Source organism: Acanthopagrus latus, chromosome 15 (assembly GCF_904848185.1).
Source record: "Acanthopagrus latus isolate v.2019 chromosome 15, fAcaLat1.1, whole genome shotgun sequence".
Taxonomy (NCBI): Eukaryota; Metazoa; Chordata; class Actinopteri; order Spariformes; family Sparidae; genus Acanthopagrus; species Acanthopagrus latus.
Genome location: NC_051053.1, coordinates 22,602,243 through 22,619,281, shown reverse-complemented (window position 1 = coordinate 22,619,281; position 17,039 = coordinate 22,602,243). Strand labels below are relative to the sequence as shown.

The following is a 17,039-nucleotide window of genomic DNA, read 5'->3' as shown; positions in this document are numbered from 1 at the left end:
AAATGACCAGCAGGTGGCGCTATTTTCCATGTGAAAGCATTTTTGACCCATAAGTCACACATATTGTGTCACACATTGTTAAACCTTATATCTACATGTTCCCTCAATTGAGCTGAATTATTTGGTGTAGGCCACGCCCACTTTCGAGCTAACTTTCCATTCGCAAAATTGCGACAAATGCAAAACCTACTTTTTCGAACTCCTCCTAGGCAATTCAACCAATTTGCATTACATTTTGCGTGAAGCATCTATGGACCCCCCTGAAAAAAAACTTATCAAAATAATTTTGATAGTCCATAAAACGCCCGAAATTTAAAGCAACAAATTACTGCATATTGTGTTGAAAGCAGACAATCTTGTACATCTAAACAAAATACTGTCTGATTATCACGTAAATGTGTATAATTGTGTTCCATGGACTGATGAGGCTTTGTGTAAAATTTGGTGCAAATCGGCCAATAGGTGACGATTTGGTCACAGTCTGATTGGTTTGAATGGAAGGTAAATGGGAAAATCTTAAAATCCTCTTCAAAACTCATCGACTTTCAACCTCTTGTTGTGCTTCATGCTTTAAGCTACAGACACCATTCCACCTTTTAAAGAGTCAGAAGACCTTGAATTGTTGGGCATGTATTCAGTTTCTAAAAATCTTTTACGGTTTCCAAATCATCACCGTTATAGTTTTAAGGATTTTTAGGCCTTCTTCTGATTTTGTAATGGGTGTGTATTGCGTGAGCTAGAGTGTGGGACATTATCGCTAGAGTGTAGAGCAGCTGGAAGAACTGGAGAAAAAATTCTCTTCATCTACTGGACGATGATACTTTCAGCTTCTTCCTGAAACTATTTCATTGCATTATGCCTAATGTGGACATTTTCGTCAGCCAGCTCCAGAAGTGGACCATCAACTCAGTCTTTGTCTGAGGAATCATGCATTTACATTACTTAATGCCAGCGGGAGCAGGCCACCAAATTACAAAGAAACAGCTTCTTCAAGGCGTTGCGTGCGGAAGCCCTGACGGCAGCATGCACCGAGGTGCGTGGACTGCGAGGGCCCGTCCAACGCTGCTCGCAGCTTTAATTTTGATATGTAATAGTCTGGCATTCCAATGACAAATGTTGTATATACTTTTAGCAACGATGTGTTCTCAGATGACATAACATTTATGGCATTTGTCAACTATGATGTCATTTAATAGACAGCTTTATACATATATGTATTAATACATGTAAGGATGTTTTTTGTAGTCACTGCGATGCAGTATTCATTTATTGTCAGACATCTTGTGTTCGTCAAAATTAATTCATTTATTCTTTAAATCTTTTTGTTTTGTTTAGTCAGCAAGTTATTGTGCTGCTGGCTTTTTGCCAGTATTTTGTTTATTTTGACGGTTGGTGGTTGCTTAGCAACGGTAAAGCGTCAGCTCGTCCCCTTCTGTGTTTGTCCGCTGTGTGAGTGGTACGTACTGTCAACAGCTCCCTGTGTTTTTTGTATTAATCATCTTTTTTTTTTTTTTTTTTTTTTTTAACTTACATTTAAGATAAAACACGAGTATATAACGTTTTGTGTTTGATTTTGTCATGTTTTGTCATGGTTATTACGTGTTTTCATCTTTAATTTCGTTTGTTTTAGCTGTGTTTATCATTTTAGCCGTTACTGTCGTAACGGTCAGTTGTTCACCGTTCATTCCTATATAGTTTCAGTTATTTAGGTTTATTTATTGTATTTTGTGTAATGTATAGTGGCAGGAGCTGTGCTCGGTGTCTCCGTCAGTGACCATCAGCTGTTTCTCTGTTGTCAGGTATGTTTACATTTCGTGTACAAAGTATTGTTTGGTTTAGCCTCTGCATGTTTATGTATATAAACGTGTATGTGTGTGTATTTTCTTTTTTCTGTTTAAAATAGGTTCATGGTCGTTAGGAAATATGATGCATGCATTAAATATATATATATATATATATATATATATATATATATATATATATATATATATATACACACACACACATACACAGTGATTAAAACAAAACAAAAACACTATACGATCTGTGCAGTGCCCCTTCTATGTTTGTCTGCTGTGTGTGGGGGCAGGAGCTGTGCCTGACTGTAGCCTGTGTGTCTCTACTGACCCGAACCCAACAAGAGGGTTACACAAAGTTACCTGTTGCTTTGACCCGCGCATAATTTAATTTGAAGATTGTGTGATCATTTGATTTGGCTGATTGCATCAGTAACTTGAAAACATAAGAAACATGGCTCTTTATCAGAGGAGTGTGCGGCTCTTAAAAGAGCCTTTGGTTGATGTATCATCTCAGGTGTTTACTTCTTGGGAGCCTTCTCGGTCTTCTTGGGCAGCAGCACAGCCTGGATGTTGGGCAGCACACCACCCTGAGCGATGGTGACTCCGCCAAGCAGCTTGTTGAGCTCCTCGTCGTTGCGGACAGCCAGCTGAAGGTGTCGGGGGATGATCCTGGTCTTCTTGTTGTCGCGGGCTGCGTTTCCAGCCAGCTCCAGGATCTCAGCCGTCAGATACTCCAGCACGGCCGCCAGGTAGACGGGGGCTCCGGCACCGACACGCTCGGCGTAGTTGCCTTTACGCAGCAGCCTGTGGACACGGCCGACTGGGAACTGGAGCCCGGCACGGGACGAGCGGGTCTTTGCCTTTGCTCTGGCCTTACCGCCGGTTTTACCTCTTCCACTCATGATTCTAGGTTTTCTAAAGTAGCTACTCAGAGAAACTGTGTCGCTCACAGCTTCAGCCTCACATATATATCCGCGGAGCGAGCGAGGGAGTTCCTGTCCGACCAACCAGAGAAGAGGCTTCAGCGGAGGACTGCCGCCTGAATTCTGGCGGACTTTTTTCAAAGGACTCTCTCCAATCAGCAGCCGAGACTGGGGCGGTGGGTCGCTCCTCCAGGCGGCGCTGAGCTCCTCGTGGAGACCCCAACCAATCACAGGCCGGAGGAAGAAGCCGCGTCACTCATCACGGCCGCTCTCACAGCTTAAAAGCAGCGTGTCTCCGCTCTTTCGTTAACTTTGCTACTGTTCGCAGCAAGAAAAAGCCATGGCAAGAACCAAGCAGACCGCTCGTAAGTCCACCGGAGGCAAAGCCCCGAGGAAGCAGCTGGCCACCAAGGCTGCCCGCAAGAGCGCCCCGGCTACCGGCGGCGTCAAGAAGCCTCACCGTTACAGGCCCGGTACCGTGGCTCTCAGAGAGATCCGTCGTTACCAGAAATCCACCGAGCTGCTCATCCGCAAGCTGCCCTTCCAGCGCCTGGTCAGGGAGATCGCTCAGGATTTCAAGACCGACCTGCGCTTCCAGAGCTCCGCCGTCATGGCTCTGCAGGAGTCCAGCGAGGCTTACCTGGTCGGACTCTTCGAGGACACCAACCTGTGCGCCATCCACGCCAAGAGAGTCACCATCATGCCCAAAGACATCCAGCTGGCCCGCCGCATCCGTGGGGAGAGAGCTTAAAAACTGATCTCAGACCTGCAAACCAACAACACAAAGGCTCTTTTAAGAGCCACTTCACTGACCTAAAGCGCAGCTTCCTCTGATCATACTGTTTTTGTATTAGTTTATAAATATTATAGTCTTTTTACAATGTTTTATTCAACTTGGTTTCAAAATTATAGCAAAGCTGTTCTCCCTTTAATAAATGTCCCTTAAGTCAACAGTAAGTTGAGGCAGACCCTGATTAAAGAGCCTGCAATCGCTGCAGGAGGTTTTCTGATGTGTCGGTTTCCCCTGTATGCGTTCTGCTGCTGGATTTTCAGCGCCAACATTAAAAAAAGATGTGATCTGTTTTTGTGAGTTTCATAACATGGCCGAATGGCGAATTTAAGTTGCACACAGTGAAAACACTACACCAGCACCATCTTCTTCGCTTTGTTGTCCTGGGGTGTACCGCTGCTATGATGACCTAATTCCCCCTCAGGGATGAATAAAGTAATCTATCGATCAAAGCTATCTTGAAGTCGATAATTGTCATTACTGCTATATATGTATAATTTATAAGTCACCGTTTGACTGACTGAAATCCTCACCATCCTATTCAAAGGCTGCAACAGGCCACTCATTGAAACTGGGTGAAGTTAGTTTCAGGTTGGATATTCGGTGGCTATTCACTCGGGTCCAGTCGACACTTTACTGAGGTTCGCCCAGTGTTGGCAGCAGGGGGACGGTTAGTTCACCTCCAAGAGCCTCACGCTGAATCACTGGAGACTGATTTAGGGACCATCTTTAAATTACTTATCATAAAAATATTAGTACAAAATAACTGCAGTTTTTTTTTTTTTTTTCTCGTTATCTTCCATGTCATGTGGCCCAGTGACTCCAAACCAGCAGGAGATTGTATTAGTAAACTGGATGGATGAGACACACCTCTTTTTTAAATTGTATTTAGTGCTTCCTTTCTTTTATATGACTATTAATATTCAGAAATTGATTGTTTTCTCAGTAGCTTCCATGTCATGTGACCCACTGACTTCTGAAGATGATAGTAAAACAGTTAAGAGTTTAACATATTTTCAAGCAGCAATGTCAACTTCTACACTGTTTTGTCTCATGTCTTAGATTCTGATTCTGAAAATGAAAAAAACAGAATAAAACAGTGTGAAATTGTCATTTTACAAACTATGTTCATTCAGTCATGAAAACAGAAAACAAATCAGTCAATAAAGATATTTTTCCTGATTAAAATTTCTTCAATTTCCAGCAGAATAATTGTTTTACTAAGGAACTGATCAAACATTTTTAAAAAGTGGGAAATAGAAATTTGAGGTGCAGAAAGTATTAATCGCTTACTATTTTATAATTGTCCAATTGATTTGGGTAACTTATTGATTTATTTTATCTTTACTTTATTTGCACGTGTGTGTTTGAAGTAATCCAAAAGTAATGGAAAGTAATCAAATTGCCCCTCAGTAGTGTTAGATTACATGACTGTCTACATTTGTAAGTACTAACTCTCTCCACCCAACCCTGATGGTATCAATGAGGAAACGTACACACAGGTTCAACATTCACAGTCAAGTTTATTAATATAATACTAAATGGAAAGCACTTATATCCTGATTAACTTGTTTTACTGCCATATGAATATATTATCAAACAATACTAGTATTTCTTACAGCAAACCTACTTGTTCTAATACTTATTATAGTAGTTGGGAATGAAAAACTAGGTAATATAGTTTATAGTTGGGTAGTAGTGACAGGCCCATTTCTGTCTTTTTGTGGGCCCCTATTTTGTAAAACTACAATGGATAGATTCCTAACCCTTTTAGTTGATCCACAAAGACGCAACAATCTTTTACATTTTAAGAGGAAAACAGGCTAGAGTTGTGAGAACCTCTCAAGTTAAAAATCAAACATCTTGAATTGATCCACCTGAGCAAATTGAACTGATAGAAAATGATAATTCAAGGTAAACAATGGGGATCCTCTATGGGTCAACAAATGAAACTGATGCAGCGTTCCTCAAAATATTTATTCAAAATGTAAAACATTTTTAAATGTTGTGTTGTATTGTTGTTTTATGATAACTCAACTAAAGTTTAATTACTTGGTGCTAGTTTTTGATGCACTTTAATGTACCGTATTGTACTTTATTGAGGAAATGTGGTTTTTTGTCTCCTCAGTTTTATTACTTGCTGCTTGTTTTTGATGCACTTTAAAGTACTGTATTGTATTGGTACTGTATTGTGGAAATGTGTTGTCTGTCACAACAATAAATTTATTAAGTTAATTTCTATTTTATTTGTGTACATTTAGTCATTGACATTAAAAATACACAGTTTTTGGTAGTAAAAGGTAAAAAAAAAAAAAGGTATTCTAAAAAACTATAATGGAAAAAACGGAATTTTAAAAAATTAAAACGGAAAAAACGGAATTTGGGAAAAAATAAAATGGAATTTGGGAAAAAATAAAACGGATTTTATAGGGCCCTAATATTCACACTATATAACTGAGTTATGTTACACTAATGCAGAGATTCATGAAGTGTTTTTTATATTAAACTTTGCAATAATTAGTACAGTGTCCCTTTAAAACATGTACCCAATTTCAAAGTTGTCACTTTCAAGGAGATTTCAACACATTGTACTCGTTAGAGTGAAAAAACAAAGATAAATGACTGCTGAGCACCTTGTTATATTAAAGGAATATTTGTGTGTATTTTTCACAGGGTAGTACAAAGTGGACTACTTGTGCCTAACTGATGATATGGTCTTAATTTATATTCTATGGGCAGAACTAATGGACTGCTGCTCTAAATTGACTTTACTTTGACAAGGTAATACATCAAAAACAGAACTAAACTGTGGGAATGTCGGAAAATTAGTCAAGATTATATAGTCACAATAAATATTGCAATAAATGTGGTAAAGACAGACACAACTAACTCAGTAGAGTTAACAATAATCCACTCATGGCAATAATCCACTGCCACAATAGTCCATAATAATCCACAGTGGGCCTAATATTTAGTTTAGCACACTTCACAATAGAGACCTATAAACTGAGGACACACTAAAGGAGGTCTATGACAGAACAGAAGATGAAGATGAAGATACAGCAGACATGACAAACATTTTCCTAACAACACACCCTCCCTCACCAAAACAAGTGTCACTTAAGTCAGTCAGTCTTATAGCATTCACATGTGACATATACATTTTATTTCAGCACTTTCCTAAAGCAGACACTTAAGCGAGCTAAAGATTCGTAATTAGCTCCCCCTCCATCCACATCATGAAGACAAACCGTACCTTTATCCTGTCAGCATTTTTCTTCATCTAGTTTTTCTTTTTTCTGAACCAGATGAATAGGTTTGTTTTGACACCACACCGTGAATGACCGGTACCGACGGCTCAGCGCAACAGGTCTCACCTCTACTGGTCGTCATAGCAACACGGTGAGGTAGACACCAGATCTGACCAATCAGCGGGCCAGGTGCCAGGTACTTTTTTTCGCCAATGTTTACACACAAATACTGGTACTTGAGACACAATGACTACAACATGTAACTCATGCACAAACCCCCTGTATGAATTATACTAAACTATAAGCACAATTCCTGCTTTACACTCAAATTGCAGTTCTAAAACACACTTTTTTGAAAACACTGCAAACATTTTTCTCCATTTGGCAACATTTTCATGAAGAAAATCTCTTGTTTTCACAGAGAACACATTGTCATTCAAAATTCTAAAGTTATTTGCACTACTATGCACACTGACTCATCACCCAGTTTTACAATTAGCAGTCAGAGCTTTAGCATAAAAGGGAGGATGCATTTTCAGTCGTTGTTGTTTTTGCTGGTATGTTTGTTTTGTAAAACTGTATACAGTAAATTATTCTGTTGTTTTGTATGTAGACCACTGTACATGCAACTTTGTGTTGGTTGGGATGTACATTGTGTACATTGTTGTGGTGGGAAAAATAAAATAAATTTGTTACTGTGTATTTGTGAGTCTAAAAGCAATATTCTCAAATATTTTACAACACACTTAGGTATGTACTGTCTGTAGTAAGTGTGACACTGAACAAAAAAAGGCCTAAGACATTATGATGAATGGAGAAGAAGTGTTTTCCATTCAGCACATCGGTGTTCAACTGGTTCTTATAAATGTATATTCATTTGATGGTTTGAGTGTCATTTGAAAACAAAATACCATTTTTAGAAGAAATAACATTGTTTTGAATGTAACGTTTCATTTTGCAGGAGAATTGAGTGCAGAAAATGTGTGAAAACCAATCGAGAAAAAATGTAACATCTTTTCTGTCAGGTCACATCTTAGATATTTAGACTGGACTTGCAACTTGATGGGGCCCCCTAGTGGCACAGCCTGCACATAACAAGGAATGGCTCTGAGTAGTAATGTAGAAATATGTCTCATATGAAGTGCACAGAAGAATATTAGGGCCAAGTTAGACAAATGAAATAAAAAAAATATTTTTATTTAATTTTTTCCCACTATGCATTTCAAGAAAAAGTCAAAATATTGAAAATAAAGTTGACATACAATTTCTTCCAACCTTGTTTGTTTATTTGGCACATCTCTCCTGAAACTGACAACCACACTTATGAGCCAAAACAAAAATAGTTTGTTACTAAAGCCGATTCTGAAGTACAGTTAAGCAAAGTCATCCACACTGAGTCAGTCTCAAAGGTCTGTATTTCATCATTTTTATATTATAGTGTTGACATGCAGCTCATAGCATCAGTTGTAGCGTCAACATTAGTGGGAGGACGATCATGTGGGTCTGAAAGGGCCCTTCATCATCAATTTTATGTATTTTTGAGAGAAAAAAAACCTATCGATGAAAAGGTTCACATAGTGCGACACCTGCTGGTAATTTCTTGCACTTACTTCCCATTGCTACATGATATGTCATGTCATTGTCTGTAACCGCTTATCCCTTTCCATGGGGTCACGGGTTGTTGCTGCTGGAGCCAATCCCAGCCTTGTCTCAGGGCGAGGGCAGGGTACTCCCTGGATAAGTCGCCAGCTCATCGCAGGGCCCTCACTAGTGAGCCATGTGGGGTTCAGTATCTTGCTCAAGGACACTTCGACATGCAGCCCAGCCTTGCCCGGAGCTGGGATTTGAACCGGTGAACTTCCGATCACTAGTCGACCTGCTCTACCCGCTGAGCTATGTGCCAGTGATATTTCTAATTATTGAGAGGAGACATCACTGTTCACAGTGCATCCTTCAGAAAACGTACTATAGTACTTTTTTTCCCCATTTTCAAAACAGATGTTGCGTTTTAGTCAGTCAATACAATGCGTGTTAACATTGCATTGTCTACAGGCCGAGAGGTACGCCTCGACAACATCCAGGTAGCAGTCTCTCAAAGTGAAAGTTATTTCCAGCGTTAATGTTGTTAGTGTCTAATTAGTAATGTAATTTTAGCAGCGTGATTAAGCCAGTATCATATACTCAGACAGTTGAAATCTCTTCAGTTTTACTGGAAATATTTACTTATAAATGAAGTATGAATATAGCAACTTTGTCCTTGTCTTGAACATTATTCCCCATTTACTGCTACATGCAGGTAGGTTTAATGTTCATTTTCATATAATTGACAAATCGTTGTACCGCGTTTTATCATACTTGAGGCAAAAACAAGTGAAGTGATCAGGAAGTCAAGTAAAATGCATCGGCAATAATGGCCCTGCAACTACTTGCTATCGGATCAATAACACCATTTGAATTATCAGCCACTAAACACTATGAAGCCTTGGGTTGTAAGTTAAGTGAGAACAGAAAACGTGCTCTTGTTTGAAGTAGTGTGCGGCTCTTAAAAGAGCCTTTGTGTTGCTGGTCGTCAGCAGGTTTACTTGGAGCTGGTGTACTTGGTCACGGCCTTGGTGCCCTCAGACACGGCGTGCTTGGCCAGCTCACCGGGCAGCAGCAGGCGGACGGCGGTCTGGATCTCCCTGGAGGTGATGGTGGAGCGCTTGTTGTAGTGAGCCAGACGGGAGGACTCACCGGCGATGCGCTCGAAGATGTCGCTCACAAAGGAGTTCATGATGCCCATAGCCTTGGAGGAGATCCCGGTGTCGGGGTGGACCTGCTTCAGGACTTTGTAGACGTAGATAGCATAGCTCTCTCTCCTGGTTCTCCTCTTCTTCTTGCCGGTCTTGGTGGCTTTAGACACGGCTTTCTTAGAGCCCTTCTTGGGTGCTTTCACTGTATCAGGCATGTTTGCACTAGTTACTAGTTAAGATAGTAGATGTTGGATCCACGGAGCGGACAACTCTAAATACATGCGCCTGATGCAAATATCACTGTGCCGTTGCTCACCCGGGATTGGCTGAGCTGTGGTCAAGCCTGCGCATGCGTAGCACAAAGCAATTAACTTAAAGTACAAAGTGTGATCTGAGCAGATATTTTTAATTGACTTTTTATATATGTTAAGAAAGGCGATGACTCTGATTTAGACGATTCAGACATCTGACAATTACCAGTACAGACTATAAAATACTTCACAAAATGATAGATAAATTACAACATGTGGGCTAAATTTCAGGGGTCTCCCTGCAGTGCTGCTTCATAATATTCTATCCTATTAGTCATTTAATGCAAATAATGAACTCATCTTTATTTCTATTGAATGAAATTTAAGTCGATATTAAATTAAAATGTATTTAAACAACCTATACATTCTCTGCCAAATATCTTTTTTCAGAACTGTACATAACTGTTGTAATTCTCCATACGACCCAATACTGTTGAGACACAGACTTTTCTGTTGCACATGCATTTATCTCTGATAAGAATGATTTCAGTCGGATTTAAGATACACTGTCCTCTTAATCAAAGCTACTGTAATGTGTTATAATAACTATAGAAGCGGTCAGACTGTGTGGTGGCTGTATACAGCGGGAGAGGACTGTGTTTTATGGTTTGTTGGAGAGCTTCTGGCAGAACCTGCAGATGGAGGTTAAGACAAACTTTCAGGTGTTGAAATCTGCCATTTTCCATGTTGGAAGTCAGTTTTGTCACTTTACTCGGTCTTTTGGAGACTTTGTGGGTCGTCAGGATGCAAAAAAATTTTAGTAGATGAACTGAACAGAAATCTTTGACAGAAACTCAACGACTCAACTTTCCTTCAGCGTTCAACTTCAGAGATCATGTTAAGATTATGATTGTATGTTAATGAATCATTGAATATTTTACCTCAATTTTGTCTGACAGTCACATCTAAACATACATTTCAAAACAACACACATTTATAGATCTGAATGCATCCAAAGTCATTCAATTGATCAATCAGTGATGAATTTATAAACATTTCAACCACTACTCTAGTTAAATAATATTACACTGACACTGCAAAGTGTTTGAAAAGACATTAGGTCAACATATGTGTCTATTTTAAGCTTGTGAGAAACTAATGTTGTCTATAAATATATATAGCAGTGGGAGGTTCATCTGTATCCCTGTATATAAAACAGAATACACAAACAACACAAGTTGTAGTAAGGAAGATTTTCTTCACTTGACTGCTTTCATCAACCATCAGCCTGAGTGGGCACTCAATGTATATAAGGTGAAAGAGTTAAGCTGAATCAGAGCGACACTTTGAAAACCTGTCGGTCCAGTATAGGAGTACCATTTGGTTTCTGGGTGTGAGGACAAATAATGAACCTCTATATCAGCTGTGGACTCAGCAATAATATAAACAAAAACCTGAACATTTTTGCATGTGCTTTACATACAGGGGAAGTGGGACCCTTCCAGATGTTGAGGAGTAAGAAGGAAAAAAAAAAAAAAAAAAAAGGTTGGCCTAATTGAATAATAAAGTGTAAGGTTCCTTTTTCTCAACACGTTGACTTGTGGCAGTGGAAATAAAGAGGTGCTGCTAATAATACTGACAATTTAGTATAAAAACAACATCATAAGACAATGTATAATAGACAGACTGAAAAGATTTGCTTGACGAGAAGCTTCAATGTCTGTTTTTTCAAGATACAAAGTGTGTCGTCATTCATTTTATTATATGACACCAAGTCCTCCGATCAGGTCTGACATCACATATACTTGTCAGATACTGTGCAGTTGTTTCTGAAATCAGTGGTTGACGAGTTTAATGGATCTTGTTTATTTAAATCATTTTATAGCAGTGTTGGTTCATGACATCAGATAGAAGCACTTCTATAAACTAAAAAAAGGTTTATATTCATTTCTGTTATTTGTTAACAGATGGTCAGGTTTACACCATAACCTGTTAACATTTTGTTTGATGTTTGTTATGACTCAGTTTCTAACAAATATTATCCATTTAGGAAAAGTTAAAAACTAGGAAGATGTTTATGATTTACAAATAAAATGCATTTAATTACTAGAGGAAGCTGTGCTTTAGGTCAGTGAAGTGGCTCTTAAAAGAGCCTTTGTGTTGTTGGTTTGCAGGTCTGAGATCAGTTTTTAAGCTCTCTCCCCACGGATGCGGCGGGCCAGCTGGATGTCTTTGGGCATGATGGTGACTCTCTTGGCGTGGATGGCGCACAGGTTGGTGTCCTCGAAGAGTCCGACCAGGTAAGCCTCGCTGGACTCCTGCAGAGCCATGACGGCGGAGCTCTGGAAGCGCAGGTCGGTCTTGAAATCCTGAGCGATCTCCCTGACCAGGCGCTGGAAGGGCAGCTTGCGGATGAGCAGCTCGGTGGATTTCTGGTAACGACGGATCTCTCGGAGAGCCACGGTACCGGGCCTGTAACGGTGAGGCTTCTTGACGCCGCCGGTAGCCGGGGCGCTCTTGCGGGCAGCCTTGGTGGCCAGCTGCTTCCTCGGGGCTTTGCCTCCGGTGGACTTACGAGCGGTCTGCTTGGTTCTTGCCATGGCTTTTTCTTGCTGCGAACAGTAGCAAAGTTGAAGCAAGAGCGGAGACACGCTGCTTTTAAGCTGTGAGAGCGGCCGTGATGAGTGACGCGGCTTCTTCCTCCGGCCTGTGATTGGTTGGGGTCTCCACGTGGAGCTCAGCGCCGCCTGGAGGAGCGACCCACCGCCCCAGTCTCGGCTGCTGATTGGAGAGAGTCCTTTGAAAAAAGTCCGCCAGAATTGAGGCGGCAGTCCTCCGCTGAAGCCTCTTCTCTGGTTGGTCGGACAGGAACTCCCTCGCTCGCTCCGCGGATATATATGTGAGGCTGAAGCTGTGAGCGACACAGTTTCTCTGAGCAGCAACTCTAGAAATCGTTCAATCATGAGTGGAAGAGGTAAAACCGGCGGTAAGGCCAGAGCAAAGGCAAAGACCCGCTCGTCCCGTGCCGGGCTCCAGTTCCCAGTCGGCCGTGTCCACAGGCTGCTGCGTAAAGGCAACTACGCCGAGCGTGTCGGTGCCGGAGCCCCCGTCTACCTGGCGGCCGTGCTGGAGTATCTGACGGCTGAGATCCTGGAGCTGGCTGGAAACGCAGCCCGCGACAACAAGAAGACCAGGATCATCCCCCGACACCTTCAGCTGGCTGTCCGCAACGACGAGGAGCTCAACAAGCTGCTTGGCGGAGTCACCATCGCTCAGGGTGGTGTGCTGCCCAACATCCAGGCTGTGCTGCTGCCCAAGAAGACCGAGAAGGCTCCCAAGAAGTAAACACCTGAGATGATCCGACAACCAAAGGCTCTTTTAAGAGCCGCACACTCTTCTGAAAAAGAGCCATGTTTCTTATGTTTTTGTATATATGATACATACCAACTCACTATCACAGAAAAAGAAAGATTGCACTTCTAAAACAAATCAAAGCAACTGTTGCATAATATCAGATAGTTTATCTAACATGACGACTTTGCGTTCTTGACAAGTTTATATATTAATGGAACAATATGGTTAATTTATTGTCAAATGAGGATGAAGTTACATCTTGTATTTAGTAAGATGTTATGTATATTATGACTCAATCAAGAGAAATACAAGTTACTACTTTTGTAACCCATCTGGAGATACTGGGTCACATGACATGGTTAAAGTTCAGTATCTAGATGGATGCTGAGATAAGTGGAACATATGGTGCATATGGTTTCTAAACTGATCAAATCATTTAAAAGCATTGTTTTTCAAGTTACTGATGCAATCACCCAAATCAAATGATCACACAATCTTCAAATTAAATTAAGGGCGGGTCAAAGCAACAGGTAACTTTGTGTAACCCTCTTGTTGGGTTCGGGTCAGTAGAGACACACAGGCTATAGTCAGGCACAGCTCCTGCCCCCACACACAGCAGACAAACATAGAAGGGGCACTGCACAGTCGATCGTATAGTGTTTTTTTGTTTTATTTTAATCACAGTATATATATATATATATATATATATATATATATATATATATATATATATATATATATATATATATATATATATATATATATATATATATATATATATATATAAAATGCATTAATCATATTTCCTAACAACCATGAACCTATTTTAAACAGAAAAAAGAAAATGCACACACATGCACGTTTATATACATAAACATGCAGAGGCTAAACCAAACGATACTTTGTACACGAAATGTAAACATACCTGACAACAGAGAAACAGCTGATGGTCACTGACGGAGACACCGAGCACAGCTCCTGCCACTATACATTACACAAAATACAATAAATAAACCTAAATAACTGAAACTATATAGGAATGAACGGTGAACAACTGACCGTTACGACAGTAACGGCTAAAATGATAAACACAGCTAAAACAAACGAAATTAAAGATGAAAACACTTAATGACCATTACAAAACATAACAAAATCAAACACAAAACGTTATATACTCGTCTTTTATCTTAAATGTAAGTAAATAAATAAATAAATAAATAAAAAAGATGATTAATACAAAAAACACAGGGAGCTGTTGACAGTACGTACCACTCACACAGCGGACAAACACAGAAGGGGACGAGCTGACGCTTTACCGTTGCTAAGCAACCACCAACCGTCAAAATAAACAAAATGCCGGCAAAAAGCCAGCAACACAATAACTTGCTGACTAAACAAAACAAAAAGATTTAAAGAATAAATGAATTAATTTTGACGAACACAAGATGTCTGACAATAAATAAATACTGCATCGCAGTGACTACAAAAAACATCCTTACATGTATTAATACATTGTGTATATAAACAAAGTATTTACAGCATGGAGTCAACCATGATAATTGTGGCTTTAAATTAGGAAACTGTGAGGAAATCATCACAGTCGTTCAGGATCTTATTGCACAGACGTGCTAACTTGTCCTCCACTAAATCCTGGTAATCTGTTCATTTTGAATATGGACGTCTACAGTTAATTAATTGATGCCGCCTGTGCCATAAACTGCACACACTGAAGTGAGGGCAATAGAGGTAGCAGTTGTTGTTGATAAGCAGTTTATAATCACTCTGATGTGTGTGTTAGTGACATGAATAGAGTAAGGGAATGCTGCTCTTTGTGGATGTTGTGGGTGGCTCTTAAAAGAGCCTTTTGTCGGTCCGTGTGGAGATGGAGACAGCTCACTTCTTCTTGGGTGCTGCCTTCTTGGCTTTGGGCTTGGCGGCCTTCTTTGCGGGAGCCTTCTTGGCTGCGGGGGCCTTCTTCACCACTTTCTTGGGACTCTTGGCGGCCTTCTTGGGGCTCTTTGCTGGCTTCTTTGCCGCTGCGGGTTTCTTTGCTGCCTTCTTGGGGGATTTCTTAGCAGCTGCTGGCTTCTTTGCTGCCGCCTTGGGCTTCTTAGCCGCTGCAGGTTTCTTGGCTGCGGGCTTCTTGGCTTTAGCGGGAGCTTTCTTTGCCGGCTTCTTGACTTTGGGCTCAGCCACCTTCTTGTTCATCTTGAAGGATCCGGACGCTCCGGTGCCCTTGGTCTGGACCAGAGTTCCCTTAACCACCAGCCCCTTGACGGCAGTCTTGACGCGGGAGTTGTTCTTCTCCACATCGTATCCTCCGGCGGCCAGAGCCTTCTTGAGAGCGGCCAGAGACACGCCGCCGCGCTCCTTGGATGCGGCCACGGCCTTGACGATCAGGTCTCTGACGCTGGGACCGGCCTTCTTCGGCTTGGAGGCCGACTTCTTCTTTGCGGCTTTAGCCGGTGCGGCGGCCGGTGCTGCTGGTGCTACTTCTGCCATTTCTCTTTCAAAGTCCTCCTGTCGATGAAAGTCTCACTGGACGAGTGGAGAGTCCAGAGCAGGAGGCTGTCCTTAAACACACCATGAGAACCGTGGAGACTCAACCCGGCCCGTGTCCCGTCGGTCGAGGCTGATCGTCGTGTCACTTGTGTTTTCTCTTCATCGATAAAACTCTCCAGACTAACTATGAAACAACTTCTGGAGGCCGACAGTGGAGGAGCCGATAGCGGACTCGTGTCTCTTCATATTGAAGTCATGTTGAGCTCTGATGCTCTCTGCATTTTGTTCTGGCAGCCTCCAAACCTCACACTTTCACCGCCGTCATCAGCGCTGATCACTGACTTTTCTCTCTTATTTCTCTCCTAAAATGTAAAAAATGCATCAGAGATCCACTAAAAGTTGATTTCTAGCTGCTCCACACGTTTGTTCAGGATCCCAAAGTGAAATAAACCATCTGTTGGTGGTAATTTTGTAATAAAATGGTGTTTTTCAGGTGGCTGCAAACACACTGATGAGGGCTGAGGCTCATGGAGTCAGACAGAGCTGCTCAATGTGGCTGTCAACATTTCTTCTGCTGAAAACTAGATTTAATATAAACAATCTGTTAATATATCTGCCGTTATCGATCAAACACATCGATGTGTACAGACAGGTGACAAATTAAAGGATATTAAAAGAATATGTGTCAGTATTATTTGGCAACCACGTGCTGCCAGCACAGCATCAACAGGCCTCAGCACTGACTCTACAGTCTCTGAACTATACTGGGGGGAAATTCCTTCAAATAATATTTCCTCACAGCATCTGATTCACATAATAGTCAAAGTATTCAGACTGCCCTCCCATCAGAATAGACATGTTTCAAAAAACAAAGGCGGTCACACAGAACCACTTTGTATTGATTTGCAGTAATCTTCGGCTTAGATAACTGCCAACACAACACTTCACAGATGTGGAGCGCAAAGGCAAGAAACAAAAGTTACCCTGAGTATCTACACTGTACTTATTGTGTAGAGGCGCAAGTATTAACATGTCTATTCCTAGTAGACAGGTATTTCATGGAGTTGTCAATTGTTTTTAATGTATTTTTTTTACAGGTTCATATCTAATTGGATATATGGATACTTACTTATTTTTTTATGTTTTAAATATCTTTTTTCTATCAATATGTTCTTGTAGGGTTTCTATACTGTGACATTCTTTATTCTAGCAGGAGCAACTGTAATGTACCCGATATATCTGTTCAGGTGCATCTTTTAAATCACTCAGTGTGGCACAGTCACTGTCCAAGGTGCTGACTTTTCAGCTCTGTTGGCTCACCTAATGAAAAACTGTGACAGCTTTTTAGTGTTTTTATTCATATCACAATAAATAAGTACAGTGTCGATAGGGGATAAATGACAACTAGCTCACAAACAACAGTCGAACATTGCACAT

General features: G+C 40.9%; 6 protein-coding genes and 1 long non-coding RNA gene across 7 annotated transcripts; 3 read left to right on the top strand and 4 right to left on the bottom strand.

Annotated features, from left to right (window-relative positions):
• The first annotated feature begins 1,409 nt into the window (after nucleotides 1–1,409).
• LOC119034036 lies at nucleotides 1,410–6,946 on the top strand. Its single transcript, XR_005079459.1, has 3 exons — nucleotides 1,410–1,456; nucleotides 1,741–1,799; nucleotides 6,821–6,946. It is a non-coding gene; the product is annotated as an uncharacterized LOC119034036 (long non-coding RNA).
• Nucleotides 2,307–2,735, bottom strand: LOC119034024 (histone H2A-like). The gene has a single exon (XM_037124727.1). It carries the CDS (start codon nucleotides 2,699–2,701, stop codon nucleotides 2,318–2,320), a length of 384 nt encoding a protein of 127 aa, XP_036980622.1. The 5' UTR covers nucleotides 2,702–2,735; the 3' UTR covers nucleotides 2,307–2,317.
• On the top strand, nucleotides 3,029–3,499 carry LOC119034021 (histone H3). The gene has a single exon (XM_037124723.1). The coding sequence runs from the start codon at nucleotides 3,063–3,065 to the stop codon at nucleotides 3,471–3,473; it is 411 nt and encodes a 136-aa protein (XP_036980618.1). The 5' UTR covers nucleotides 3,029–3,062; the 3' UTR covers nucleotides 3,474–3,499.
• Nucleotides 6,947–9,295: 2,349 nt separating the features above from the next.
• LOC119034028 (histone H2B 1/2-like) lies at nucleotides 9,296–9,740 on the bottom strand. Its single transcript, XM_037124731.1, has one exon. The coding sequence runs from the start codon at nucleotides 9,708–9,710 to the stop codon at nucleotides 9,342–9,344; it is 369 nt and encodes a 122-aa protein (XP_036980626.1). The 5' UTR covers nucleotides 9,711–9,740; the 3' UTR covers nucleotides 9,296–9,341.
• A 2,138-nt stretch (nucleotides 9,741–11,878) lies between these two features.
• On the bottom strand, nucleotides 11,879–12,390 carry LOC119034013 (histone H3). Its single transcript, XM_037124716.1, has one exon. The coding sequence runs from the start codon at nucleotides 12,344–12,346 to the stop codon at nucleotides 11,936–11,938; it is 411 nt and encodes a 136-aa protein (XP_036980611.1). The 5' UTR covers nucleotides 12,347–12,390; the 3' UTR covers nucleotides 11,879–11,935.
• Nucleotides 12,391–12,570: 180 nt separating this feature from the next.
• Nucleotides 12,571–13,102, top strand: LOC119034025 (histone H2A-like). Its single transcript, XM_037124728.1, has one exon. It carries the CDS (start codon nucleotides 12,708–12,710, stop codon nucleotides 13,089–13,091), a length of 384 nt encoding a protein of 127 aa, XP_036980623.1. The 5' UTR covers nucleotides 12,571–12,707; the 3' UTR covers nucleotides 13,092–13,102.
• Nucleotides 13,103–14,941: 1,839 nt separating this feature from the next.
• LOC119034016 (histone H1-like) lies at nucleotides 14,942–15,658 on the bottom strand. The gene has a single exon (XM_037124719.1). It carries the CDS (start codon nucleotides 15,600–15,602, stop codon nucleotides 14,994–14,996), a length of 609 nt encoding a protein of 202 aa, XP_036980614.1. The 5' UTR covers nucleotides 15,603–15,658; the 3' UTR covers nucleotides 14,942–14,993.
• Between the last annotated feature and the right edge of the window lie 1,381 nt (nucleotides 15,659–17,039).

What these genes read in the sequence shown, in the direction of transcription:
- LOC119034024 (XM_037124727.1), bottom strand. Translation starts at nt 2,701, where the DNA reads ATGAGTGGAAGAGGTAAAACCGGCGGTAAGGCCAGAGCAAAGGCAAAG.
- LOC119034021 (XM_037124723.1), top strand. Translation starts at nt 3,063, where the DNA reads ATGGCAAGAACCAAGCAGACCGCTCGTAAGTCCACCGGAGGCAAAGCC.
- LOC119034028 (XM_037124731.1), bottom strand. Translation starts at nt 9,710, where the DNA reads ATGCCTGATACAGTGAAAGCACCCAAGAAGGGCTCTAAGAAAGCCGTG.
- LOC119034013 (XM_037124716.1), bottom strand. Translation starts at nt 12,346, where the DNA reads ATGGCAAGAACCAAGCAGACCGCTCGTAAGTCCACCGGAGGCAAAGCC.
- LOC119034025 (XM_037124728.1), top strand. Translation starts at nt 12,708, where the DNA reads ATGAGTGGAAGAGGTAAAACCGGCGGTAAGGCCAGAGCAAAGGCAAAG.
- LOC119034016 (XM_037124719.1), bottom strand. Translation starts at nt 15,602, where the DNA reads ATGGCAGAAGTAGCACCAGCAGCACCGGCCGCCGCACCGGCTAAAGCC.